The 13888-nt window shown below is 35.8% G+C and overlaps 1 protein-coding gene across 2 annotated transcripts in view; it reads right to left on the bottom strand.

The window, feature by feature from the left end:
* XPO6 (exportin 6) overlaps positions 1-13888 on the bottom strand; it is a 112383-nt gene that overhangs the window by 51673 nt on the left and 46822 nt on the right. For both annotated transcript variants that reach the window (XM_074282769.1, XM_074282770.1), the window contains exon 9: positions 4426-4535. In XM_074282769.1, coding sequence (XP_074138870.1) covers positions 4426-4535 — 110 coding nt within the window. The remainder of the gene's footprint in view (positions 1-4425; positions 4536-13888) is intronic.

Raw genomic sequence — 13888 nt, 5'->3', positions numbered from 1 at the left:
GATTCCAAGGCCCAGCACTCAATTATCCAGAGGCCTCAAATTGCCTTAACTTCCCTAGGGAGGATAAAGAATTACTCTAAAATATAGCTACCTGGTCTTTACCAGGCAAAAAAATTAGACAACTGCAGCAACTGTCAATTGCCATCTAAACTGCTTACTAGTACTTTCAACAAAGGGCAGCGAGATAGTACAGTGGCTAGAGCACTGGAAAGAGCTTGGCCTCCAATACCTAACAGCTGCATGACCTTGAGTAAGCCCCTTGACCCTGTTGACTCAGTTTGCTGAAGAAGGAAATTACAAATACACATGACTGAAAACGAACAACAAAAAGGAAAAAAGTGCAAAAAAGCCAGAGAGGGTGGTCAGTAATGTTAGGTACTACAGAGAAATGATGAAACAATTCTGAAAAATGGTTTGATATATTATTGTCAATAACAAGATTAATATTATGACATCTCTATGATATAGGTACCTTAACAACTCCAGTTTTTTCTGAGCTTCTAAAATAAGTCATGTGCCACACATATCTCTTGGCTGCTCCCTTTGTACACTACAATGCCTAAGACATGAAATAAAAACTTTAAACCACAAGGGACAGGATGTCAGTGCTTGTGGTATAACCACACCTACATTTTCAAATTATGACAAGAAAACATTTAAAAATACATCCTGCAAGCAGCAGTTGCTACTAAAATTTTTTCCTAAAATTTAACTTCAAAAACATGAATGGACACTGCATTCTGTATTATTGTTTCTTAGGAAACAGTTTGGAGAAAATAAAAATGTATTAAACTCTAGGATTACCAATATAATGATTACTAGAAACTATTTTTTCCTTTTGAGACAAATACTGCAAAGAAATCAGATGTTCAAAGTAAAAAGATATATTTTATCTAGGGAGTTCTATTGACTAGCTGTTGCTTCCTGGGAGATGTCCCCTGGCAAGACTATAACTGCAGTGTCTGTGCTTTATCACTTTTTCATTTGATTACAACAGTACTAACATTATAAGGAGTCTCCTGATTGCCTTAAGACTAGGGAGACTATTCAAGACCTTTGAAACCTTAGGTGACCTAGGATCATGCAACCTAGCAATAACTATAATAGCAGATAATATGCTCACTTAACAAGACAAATCACAAACTTAAAAAAAAAAAAAAAAAAAAAGCTAATGTTCAGAATACCTGATGTGATATTATTCATCTTATCTTATTCATCAACTTATTCAGGATGAGAAACAGATTATCAACAATGTTTATTCAAAACAGACAACCAAGACCATCAGGGACAAAAGTTAAGAGGGAAATAAAAGAATAGACATTTCCACAGAGGCCAAATGTTTTTCAGGAAGCAAACTGGTTCTGGTATTTTAAATCCTATCACCACTGTAATCAGGAGAGAGCAGCATTTTTCAAACTGTAAAGTTTGTACAGTAATTTACCTGCAAAAACAACTATTATAAGTTGATTAATATTTTCTCGAACACAATTCTGCAACCAAGAAAACCTAGCTATTCTACATAACTGTGACAAAAGAGAATCATATTAGTTTTTTTAGTAGAATAATTTAAAAACCTAAACATTAATTTAGATTAACATAAAATTAGCATTAATATAAAATGGTGTTGGGTTTTTGGTTCGTTTTGGGGTTTTTTTGCTTTTTTAAAAAAATCTCTTAACTCTTTCAGAAATTGTGTTGGTCTTTCATGTCCCATATGCATTTTTCTTTGAGGCTTTTCTTGTAAATATTTTCAAATTATTGCCTTCTGAGTTTATGTCTTACATTTCCTTGTCACTATAATAGCTCTTCCTGGTCAAGTTCTTTTTTACATTTTCTCATTTTTCCTCAAGCTCATTTCTTGATTTTGGACTTTAGATTAGTGCTGGGCTCTGCTCATCTGATACAAGGGCATCTGCCCTGAGCTTCTGTTCTTTTATGTCCTCCTTTACTTTCAGAGTTCACAAGTTTCAATATTTCCAAAGTGATGTGATAGGAAGGAAGAGGTCTATTTGTTCACTGTCCATCTGGTCTTCACGTTTCTGACTTCAATTTGGTATAATTAGTTTGGGTTTGTTAACTTATGTGTGGTTAAGTTTCTGTAGACTGCTGCTGGATCCAAGCCCATTAGCTATGTACTGCTAGTTGACAGCAAATGAATTGGAGCATCCCTTTCGTTTTGATTTCCTGCCTTGGTTTATTCTACCATAAGTTTATGTTCAAAGCTAAAGATCAGGACTAAGTTCCCCCTTCTTGGACTCAGAGCTACATGGCTATGGCTCTGGAATTTGTTTCTTATTCCTCATACAGGTAGGTATTTTCTCCTTCTCAATCTTAATCACAAACACTCCTGCCAGAATGTGTGACCTGGAACAGATAATGAGTGGGAGAGAGCTACCAGAAGACATCTGTTCCTGTTTCCAGGGCCAGTAGAGAGGCAGAATTCTTTTAGCCCAGGTGTTCAATCTTCTTTATGTCCTTGGGTGCTGGGCTTCTGTGTGGTACTACTGATGAAATTGCATTGTGCTTCCCGGCCAGGCCCTACCTCAGTGTCTGCAGTCTTCATCTGCTTTCTTAAGGTATCATAGGCCAGAAAAAAATGATTCACTTTTTCTTGGCTTTCTGGTTACAATTTGGACTGATGCTCTTTTATCAGTCATTGTAAGAGGAGAATGTGAATGTGAAAGAATTAAGGCAGACAAACGTGCTAGTTTTCACTTGGCCATCTTATCTCCATCTCAAAATTAATGATTTTTAAGCATTCTGGCATGGGTACTAGATAATGAATGATTTTCTCATGCTTTCCCAGTCCCCAACAGAGTGAAGCAAGGATGTGTGCTTGCTCTCATGCTTTTCAAGCATGATGTCTTCAGCAATGATATCTGATGCCTTCAACAAGGACGAAAATGGCATGCATCTACCAGGATAATGGTAAATTATTTAACTTAAAAAGACTATAAGCCATCACCAAAGTAGAGATAGAGTTGGTATATGATGTTCCATTCATAAGTGTAATCACTAATGCACTCAATGCAACCTCTGAAGCTGAGATACAACAATATATAGATGGATTCCCTGCTGTTTGTGCTAATTTTGGCATGCCATCACCAGGACTACACCATCCATCCATCCATGGAATGATCAGCTAAGTTCATTTACCTTGACTACATAGATGAGGAAGTTGACACATGCATTACTATAGCCAGTTCAGTGTTTGGAAGGGTGTGGGAGAGAAGAGGTAGTATTAGACTGTCTTACCAAACTAAAGGTCTACAGAACTGCTGTGCTGACCTCATTGTTTTATGCCTCTGAAATCTGGACAATACCTGACCTGTGGCCCAGATACCTGACCTGTGGCAGTTTTCTAAGCTTGCACTGATCCGATCAGTCACAGTCAGATACACTGTACCTTGACTCCAACAAAGTGATGTCATTTTTGTCCTCTCTGAGAATGAAAAATCAAGCAACTAATGATTTTTCAAAGATCATCACCCAGAGAGAGGAACTGCTATTTTGCAATAAGGGTTTCTGATACATAAATATACTTGCAATAACCCACATCTGAACCAACATTATGGTAACTTGGGATTTTTTGTAACTAAAAGGCAGCGTTTTATGAGTATGGAAATGAATAAATGTTAATATGTGTGTAATAATTACTCTTGGTGGTTGTTTTCTAAGTGTAGTTTTACAGCACCTAATTCCAATAACCTCATTTACAAGTCTAAAATATGAGATGGAATTGCCCTTGGTGATCACCTTGTCCAAACTGTCATTTCATATAGGAATCCCCTTTATAGCATACTTAACAAGTGAGTATTCTTGCACAATTCCAGCAAAGGGAATTCCCTACTTTTACAAGATAATTCATTCAAATGGAAGCCAGTTTTACATCTAAGCAATGTATCTACTCAGTATTTTCTATGTAAATGGGTTATGACAACTATAATAGTTATGACAACTGCTAATTGAACAAAATCTAAACAAATCCCCCCCCACAATGGGATTTGTTTGGGACAAACAAATGGAAAGTTTCTATCAATTAAAAAAGCTAAGGTATTAATCTTCTAATAAGTAGATATTATAATATTCAGTCAAGTCATATTCTAAGAGTCTGTAAATCTTAGATTGAATTTGTCTGTTTAACCAGCAAGCGGAACCTTGCAACTAACCATAAAAGATGCATTGCATTAGCTCCAAGAATTTCTCCACAAGACAATTCTCAATATCATGTTGGTGAGGTAAAAAGAAAAACTGGTAAATAAAGAAATGAAACTTAAGGAAAATATGTGTAATGACATTACTCTTCTTTAAGTTAACATGATCTTGTCTAACAACAGAATCTCATCTATATCACTTCTTTTAGGCTACAAGGAATATTAATGAATGCCATTTCAACTTCTAACAATAAGCAGTTTTATTGTTTACCTGCTAAGTACAGCTTCCTTATCTGCCAAACGACTTTTAATTTTACTAGTCAGGTAGTCCAAAAAAAGGGTCCAGATATCCAAACAAGAGAAGTAACCTTCATGGGTAGGCTATAATTCAAAAGAAATTCAGAAAATAAAATTAATAAAAACAGAAAATGCTTATTTTTTAAAATTTTTAAATTCCCAGCAAATATTTACTCTTCCTTTAAAAATTTAAAAACAAAATCATGCTACTTCCTAAACAAATATTCCCCCAATATGTAAAATCAAAAAACAAATTCATTTTTGTAAAAACAGTCCCTTAATTTTTTCTTCTCTAGACAGCCATTTAATTAAAAGCTTTATACACAGTTATGGATAAACTCCTTTAATAGATATTATATAGAAGAATTGTTATAAAGGAGAATAAATTATACAGAAGGGGTGTTATAAAGGAGAATAAATGAATCTTCTAAAACCAAAGTTTGCTTCAGTGAATTTTAAAAAAAGGGAAAGAATTGAATTTAGCACTTCTGATTAAGATGGTAATGTAAAAAGTTGTCCAAAAGTTAAACTCTTCTACCAGAAAACATGTGGAAAGGACCCTATCTGATCCACAAGTGTACAAAAATATAACTAGAACCATGCAGAGATTGTGAGTAGGATCCCATCAGGAAAGCCAACTCAAGCCCCAAATAATCAGATCTGAATACTACCAGCACAAAGAGAAGAGTTGTGCCAAGGAAGAAAATGAAAGTTCCATAATAGGCCTGAATCCAACAGGTGTTCTAAATGAAGGCCCTCTCAATCCAGTAAGAGAACCATGATGGGAACCTAAAGCCACATGCTAGGCAAAGTCTAATCAAAAAAGAGTTGAGAAAGCGTATCTATGTAAGTAACTGTACAGGAAGATAGGGCCACAACAATAAATAAGGCTAAGTCAGTGTCCAAGTGAAAGAATGTCTAAGACCAGTGCAATCTCTAACATTCAACTTAGACATGTTGGGGATACAGCAGGAAATGGCATCAGCTCCTAACTGGAAACAGTCAAGGAAAAGGAGACAGAAAATAGGACTAAAACCAACAGACCACTTGGAGGCTAAGAAAGAAATCCAGCCTAGTCTGAGAAACGCCATTCAGGATAGCAACAGTAACAGTATCCAAACTACAAATCAGAGAAAACCAAACTATACCTACTCAATTCATCCAAAAGTGCAAAAGAAGTAGAGCCTGGCCCTCAAACAAGTTCCAATCCAAAAAAAAAAATCTTAAAAAACCATATGATAAAAAGAAGGAAACATGAAAGACAATGGAGAAAATCTATGCATTATGAAGTCCAAGAAGTAACTCCAGAAGAAGAGATTAATAAAGCCTCAAATTTTAAAAAGTTACTTGGCCATAAGAGTAAGATTAGCTAGAAGAAATGAGGCTAAAAATAAAAATTAAGTGTAGAAATGGAGAGGAATACAATTACTACAGTATAACTCTCCAGGCATTTTCCAATCTGCATTAAAGTAGGGGCACCTAAAGAAGGCTAGAAGTAATTTCAAACAAGTGCTTATCCTAAGCATAAGGTTTTAGAAATCACCTAATCCAACACCTTCATTTCATAGATGAGGCAACTGAGGCTAAGTGATTTGCCAAAGGTCACAAAGGATTAAGGAGCAGAGGCTGGCTACAAACCAGGGACTCCAAAATCTAGTCCTCTTTTCATATACTGCCTCTCTGATGCTCAAGCCACAGAATTTTTTTTTTTTAATATTCATTTTTCCAAATTATCCCCTCCTTCCCTCCACTCCCTCCCCCCGATGACAGGTAATCCCATACATTTTACATTTGTTACAATATAACCTAGATACAATATATGTGTGTAAATACCATTTTCTTGTTGCACATTAATTATTAGCTTCCGAAGGTATAAGTAACCTGGGTAGATAGACAGTAGTGCTAACAATTTACATTCACTTCCCAGTGTTCCTTCTCTGGGTGTAGTTATTTCTGTCCATCATTGATCAACTGGAAGTGAGTTGGATCTTCTTTATGTTGAAGATTTCCACTTCCATCAGAATACATCCTCATACAGTATTGTTGTTGAAGTGTACAGCGATCTTCTGGTTCTGCTCATTTCACTCAGCAACAGTTGATTTAAGTCTCTCCAAGCCTCTCTGTATTCCTCCTGCTGGTCATTTCTTACAGAACAATAATATTCCATAACCTTCATATACCATAATTTACCCAACCATTCTCCAATTGATGGACATCCATTCAACTTCCAGTTTCTAGCCACTACAGAAAGAGCTGCCACAAACATTTTAAGCCACAGAATTTCTTAATCAAATAAGAAATAAAAAATAAAAAGACACTAATTTTCAAGGCTCCTTAATGGTCCTGATGAAATGTTCCAGATTAATTTGGCTATTTCTTATCATTTAAGCATCTTAACAAAGAGCAGTTAACACCTCGAGCCATTTTCTTTTGCACCAGGTTCTTTTCCAAAACTCAAATTTTTGCTTCTAAAACTGGCCTAAAAAGTTTAAAATCCATTTTTGTACTACTATTAGAAGGATTAATCTCCCCTAATTCAAATCCTGCTGCTGCAGACAAAATGCACAAGGGTACTAGTTATTTTGTTGGAAATTCTTTAAAAAAAAAAAAAAAAAAAAATCCTGCTTTATTTGACCTTCTTGCTATATCTCTTCCTTTCATGATTGAACACTAAAAGAAAGCATCTATACTAGGTGCCTCCATTTCTTTTCCTCTCTCAATTCTAAACCTTCTGCAATCTGACTTCCAACTTGAATCATTCAAATGAAATTGCTTCTCCAAAGTCATTGGTGATCTTCTAATTGTCAGATCTAATATCCTTTACTCATTCCTTGTCCTTCTTCACCTTATATTCTCTGACATTTTTGCTTGTCCTCTTCTCAAAAAATTCTCATTCTCTGTGGTTTCCTAACAGCACTCCAGGTTTTTCTTCTATCTGTGGGTCAGCTCTTCATCCTTTTCTGCTAGATCTTCATCCAGGTCTTTTCTACCAACAAAGGAGCTCCTCCTCAGCTCTTATCCTGGGGCCTTTTCTCTCCCTAAACAACTTCACTAGGTGACCTCACTGGCTTCCAAGGGTTTAATATCCATTTCAAAGATGATTCTTAAAATGGTATTTACACACATATATTGTATCTAGGTTATATTGTAACATATGTAAAATGTATGGGATTGCCTGTCATCAAAGGGAGGGAGTAGAAGGAGGGAGGGGATAATTTGGAAAAATGAATACAAGGGATAATATTATTTTAAAAATTACTCATGCATATATACTGTGAAAAAAAATTATAAATAAATAAAATTAAAAAAAAAAAAAAAAAAAAGATGATTCTTAGATCTAATATCCTGCCCTAATCTGTTCCACACTAGAGTCAAGCATCACCAACTGCCTCTAAATCATCTCAAACAACTTATTATGTAAACTCAAACTCACTATGTTAATTATTTCCCATAACTATTCCCTTTTTCCAAACGTCCTTATTAGTGTGAGAGAATACCCCTATCCTCCAGTTACCAGGATGACAACCACGGAGTCTGCCTTACGACTTCATTCAATCATCCCATGTATCCATTCTTTCCCTAGACCTCATCTACCTTGTGTACCTTTTTCACTACTGAGCTACCACCTTAGTGTAAGCTTTCATTACCTCACAACTGGACAATCTCAATAGACTTTGGGTGAGTCTCCTTACTGCAGGGCTCCCCCCATGCCAGTCCATTCTCCTAAAACACAAGTCTGTCCATCCTTCTCCAGCCCTACTCATATAAACTTAAGTGTCCCTCCCAGACTAAATATAAAATCCTATTTGGATTTTAAACCCCTCATAAGCTGGTCCCTTCTTATCACTGCAGATTTCGTATACCTTACTCCTCCTTCCAAATACAATAAAGGCCTTCTTCATGCTTCTCACACACCGATATTACTCACACATAATACTTCTCCCGACTCCTTTCACTGGCTGTCTCCCATGCTTAGCTCTCCTTCCTCACTTCTGGATCTTGGAATTCCTTCAAGTCTCCTTTCTTCAGGGTCTTCTGCACTCCCCCACCCCATCTTAATCAAAACTATTCCTGACCCCAGAATAGTTCAAAGAAACCTAAAAGTAGAAATTCATTCCCAGTGGAATTTGCCAATATTTAGGATGTTAATGGATCTTGAAATGTAAGAAAATACTATAAGGATATGCTGTAAGGAAAGCTAACCTAACAATAAGCTTTAGGATAATTCCCTCCTTGGTAAAATGTAAATCAAACACAGATTATTTTGTTAACGTTTACACTTAGTAGTAGAGCTGGGGTGACAATTTAGTTCTCCTCATTTCCACTCCTTATCCTTAAATCTGATCTCCATAAGTATATATAGAACTTAAGTACACACAAGAACATAACTCCTGATTTTCACCTTCATTTCTCTTACCATCTCCATTCCCTCCCTATTACAGAGACAGAATTTTAAAAGAAGAGATCTCAAAAGCCTCTTAATTTAACCAAAATCTGAAGAATCTCTTTTAAAATGTACCCAACAAGCAGCCATTTAATCTCTGAAAACCTGTAGTAACAGAAAAACTTACTACTTCCTAAGGTGACTCAAAAACTTTTTCTGACATCAAATCATGTCTTTAGAGCCCAATACAGTAAGTTTCATCTCTCTTCTACAGAGCAACACTTCAAATCCTCTCATCTGCCTCCCCTGACATCATCTCTTCTCCAATATAGTGGAGGTTCTTCAATCAATTCTCCTATGACATGATCTTAAGGCCTTCCATCAGATTCCCCTCTTCTGGATATTCAGAAATCTTGTCTACAACTTCTGAAAATATAGTATGCAGAACTAAATACAACACTCCAAATATGGCCTGGTCAAAGTAAAATAAACAGTGAATGATCATTCACCTCATAGAATATTTTGTCCTCAATGCAACTGAAAGATTACAGGAACTTTTGAAATTCTGTTATTGATTTCAGATTGGGCGTGAAGTCTACCAAAGCCCTTTGATTTTTTCCAAATGAATTGCTTCTGGGTATCCCTTCACTATTTTTTGTCTATGAAATTCATCTTTTTTAATTTTTTAATTCAAGTATACAACTTTACATTATTCCCTTTTAAATTCAGCCCCAAAGCCAACCTGATTATTTTTTTAGTCTAAACAATTAAAATATGCTTAAGCTGTTCAATTACAATTCTCACTTTGCCCACAAGCACAAGGAGAGATTTTTTTCAAATGTTTGTTAAAGTCTGAACTATGTCTCTAGCATTATCCTAGATCACTCAATCTAGTAACTGTCAAAAAAGAAAACTAAGTGAGTCTAACTTGTTTTGTTCTCCATGAACATACTGACTGTTGCTTTGCCCTTACTTTTCTAGATGTTCTATTGTTTTCCAATAAATTTAAGAACATTAGACCCTTCCCTTTTTAAAAAATTGAGAATTTTTTCCTTCTCCAAATCTGTAATACCTTTTGTTTTCTACAATATTTCAAAGATCATTGACAATGGTACAGAATAATACCAATCAATTCTTTCACTAATGCAGAATATAGCCTGGTGACTATCTCCATGTGTTATACACTGATAATAATACTGCTACTCTTTCTATCTACATTGATTTTCATACAAAATCTTGCTGAGATGCTGCCCCTCTTTATCCTCCCCCCATACATACATATATACATACACACATTCTACCAGTTCCTGGATTTCTTTATATGCACATATACCTTTCTCAGAGCCATATTTCAGTAAGTGTCATCACATAAAAATATCTATGGTAATTACAACGTCAAGGTTGCCACCTGGTTTTGAGATTTATCTGGTTCATATTGTTAGCCATACTGCACATTTATCCAAAGCTATAGTTTTGGACTTTTGTCTCTTGTGAACATCTGAGTAGCTTTACTATTCTTCTTTGAGAGCTCTAACCACCCTAAGTTATTATCCGAAAAGTTTCTGTTTACTTTTTAGTTTAAAGTCCTTTTGAGTAGATTTGCAAGACTATACAGGCAAATACAATTAATACTATTCCTTGTTAAATGCAACCTATCTCTTAGACAAAAGCATATTATTCCTATATTTGAAACCCTTATTCAGAGCTGTAAATCTTATTCTCAGATACTAACTAGCTCTTCACTTCCTAAAGCTGTTGCTCCTTCTGAAGCCCTGATCAAGGAATAACAATAATGCAATAAGTACAATAGTGACATCAATGCCATCTCTTACACTAGCCCCATAAAGTCTGCTCCTCTCCCAAGACTTCATAATTTTTACCAACGTTTTCTAAAGAGTCATTCTGGTAGCTTCATTAGTACCCAATGTATCACCGATGTGGACAGCAGTTAGGCAGAGCAATAAGCCATAAGTGCTTTACCGGGTAGTTTCACCTCTCTATTTTTAATCAGGCGGACAAACAGCTGCCCTTACTTGCCTCATCTTCTCCTGACCCTCATAGAAGATTTCTCACCTGACATCTGTGGATCCATATCATTATTCCTTGGAGCACAATGCAGTTCCTGCCTCCTCAGAAGCTTCAGCTCCCTCCTCCATGGGAGAAGAAGCCTCTTGTCTGGTGCTTAGCACCCAACTGTCTCTTCCTTTATTTGTCACAATCTTCAACCCTCCTGACACAAGTCAGAAATCTTTCCCTTTTGCTTCTTCAAGATCCCTTCTCTCGTTTTCCCACTGATATCACAGGATTCTGTGACCTTGTGCCCCTTTTTTCCATTTTTAAAGAAACACTTCCTTTTCTCTGATGATCTGGAGAGATGGGTCATTCTTCAAGCCTCCTTAGCTTCTCTTCTAAGAGGGAAGACAAGCTTGCATAGTTTGATTATACCTTCTCCCACTCAAACTTAAAGCAAAATCAGGGAACAAGGCTGCTTATATAAAAGCATACCAGTACAGGGCAAGTTTCAGAGATATGCCCCCTTTCTCAATCCCTTGAATGTAATTTTAGATGGACAAGTACAGTCTCCCACATGCAGCCAAAAATAAAGAGCCCAAAGTATGGGAGGCTGAGTGTACAGGCGGAAACTCAGCTGGCAAGAGAAAAGAAATAGAGCTATTTGTTTCATGGCCATATACCTATGAACCTTCCAAAATACAGAAATTCTACTTTCACATTTTCAATAATAAAGCTAATAGAATTAAGATTCTAATAAAAAGGTGAGAGCTTCATTTTTTAAATGTCTAGATCTTATGTTGTTTTATTGCTACATAGAAAAAGAATCACATAAAGAATTAAGTTTATATGGGATCCAGATTTAAACATTTTCACCTCATTCTCTTATACCCACTCTATCGCTTTCTAATTTTAGTGCCCATTCTCTTCTTCCCAAATTCATGATTTCTGAAACCATGGTCCACAGAACCCTGGTTCTAGATAAGGGGAATATATGTTGCACAAGGAAAATTCAATGCCATCAGCATTTCCACTCCAAAAAATAAAATATGCAACTATACAAGCATTAAAAAACAACATATCATAATTTGGGGCTATGCAAAACTTCTATTTAGTTTCAAAATGTCTCCAATTCCTCCTTTTCCTAGATTATTCCATATCCCCAGATTCTCATTTACAGATTGTCAATATATTTCAAGTCCAAATCAAAATAATTTGAGAAACGTTTCTCTATGTTTATCATGGGGTTCTTAGCATATCCAAAAAGAGACCAGGAACTGGAAAGAGATGCTAGAGTTATGGATTCTAGTTCTGTTACTTAATACCTGTGTAACAATAACCATATTAGTTCTCCCCTGTAAGCTCCACTTTCCTGAACTTTGTAAAAGAAGCAGGTTGGACTATGTCATTTTTATGGTCCCTTCTAACTCTTAAATTCTAGTTTCTATTTTAAATCCCTCAAATTAGTTTTCTCTTCCAATCTCCCTACCTCCACTTCAACATTTCCAACCTTTAGTATGTATTCCCCAATTCATTTCCAGTATCCTAACAGCATCTTCCTTCCAGGATCTACAAACTAACAATGGTCCATGCCCTTCTCTTACATGTAATTGTTAGTCCTTCTTTCTGTAAATCCCTCTATAATTGAAATCTTTCAGTTCTTCAATCTTCTAATCTTCTTAACTCCATGTGACCTACTATGTTCCAGAAAAGTCTCATCTTTACCACTCAATGCCTTTTTTTCTCAAGGTGTGGCCTGTACTCACAAGGTCTGATCAAATTTAATTAAAATTATTTTAATTTCCTTTGTCCCTCTAAATTTCCTTTTCTAGCCTCACAAAGGAATATTTTTAATCTACTTAAAAATTAGTTGCTGTTATAAAATTTTAATTCAATTCAATAAACATCTACTAATATCTACTATGTGTCAAGGCACTATGCAGTCAAAGACAAAAATTAAACAGTCCCTACTTATATTCTACACCTCATACGAACCACCTTATATTCTACAAAGTGATACAATAATATAGATGTAAATACAAAATAATCTGAAGAAGAGAGACTAGCAACTGGGACATCAAGGGAGAGAGGAATGAGAAGGAGCCTACTACTTCCTAAAGAAAACAGCACCTGAGATGAGCCACAAAAGAAACTAAAGATTATGACTGAAAGATCAGAAAAGAGACTTGCTTATACAAATGCATGGAGATGGAATATGGAATGTCAAATTCAGGAAACAAAGTATAGTCAAGTTTGGCTGGAATGTAGAGTTCTCAAATTTAATTTAATTCAACAAGCATTTATTAACTATTCACTATGTACAAGATAGGCTCTGAGAAGACAAAACAAAAAAATAGTCTAATCCCTGGGTTTAAAGTACGTCCTTTCTAGTATTGAGTAAATCTTGGGCCTTGAAGGAAATGAACACAATGTATAGCAGATACCTGAAACAAAGTCAGAGGTAAAAGAGGGAATGTTAAATTAGGGGAATATGGAATTTATTTGGCTGGAATAATCTAATTTGGCTGGAAAGCAGATGGCCTGAAGGGAAGTAATTTGAAACAAAGTCTGGAAAGTTCAGCAGGAGCCAGACTATAAAATTGAGATTTTTCTGCCTTATGCTCAAAAGCAAAAGGTAGCCACTCAAGATTCTTGACAATGGGAATGACACCGTCAGATCTGTGCCTTAGGAAAATTATTTTGGCAGCTCTGTAGTAACTAGTAAGAAAGAATTTAGAAGCAGGGAGGCTGACAAAAGAATATTGCATCTATTCAAGTGAGAGATAATAGAATGCAGGAACTAAGGTGATAGCTGTAAGAGTAGAAAGAAGAGACTAAATATATGAGAGGGACATACGAAAGAGTGTTCCAAATCACTACTGATCAGAGAAATGCAAATTAAAACAACTCTGAGATACCACTACACACCTGTCAGATTGGCTAAGATGACAGGAACAAATAATGATGAATGTTGGAGGGGATGTGGGAAAACTGGGACACTGATGCATTGTTGGTGGAGTTGTGAAAGAATCCAACCATTCTG

This window comes from Sminthopsis crassicaudata, chromosome 1, assembly GCF_048593235.1.
Source record: "Sminthopsis crassicaudata isolate SCR6 chromosome 1, ASM4859323v1, whole genome shotgun sequence".
Lineage (NCBI taxonomy): Eukaryota > Metazoa > Chordata > Mammalia > Dasyuromorphia > Dasyuridae > Sminthopsis > Sminthopsis crassicaudata.
Note: the sequence above shows the minus strand (reverse complement) of the source record. Positions and strands in the feature narration are given on the sequence as shown.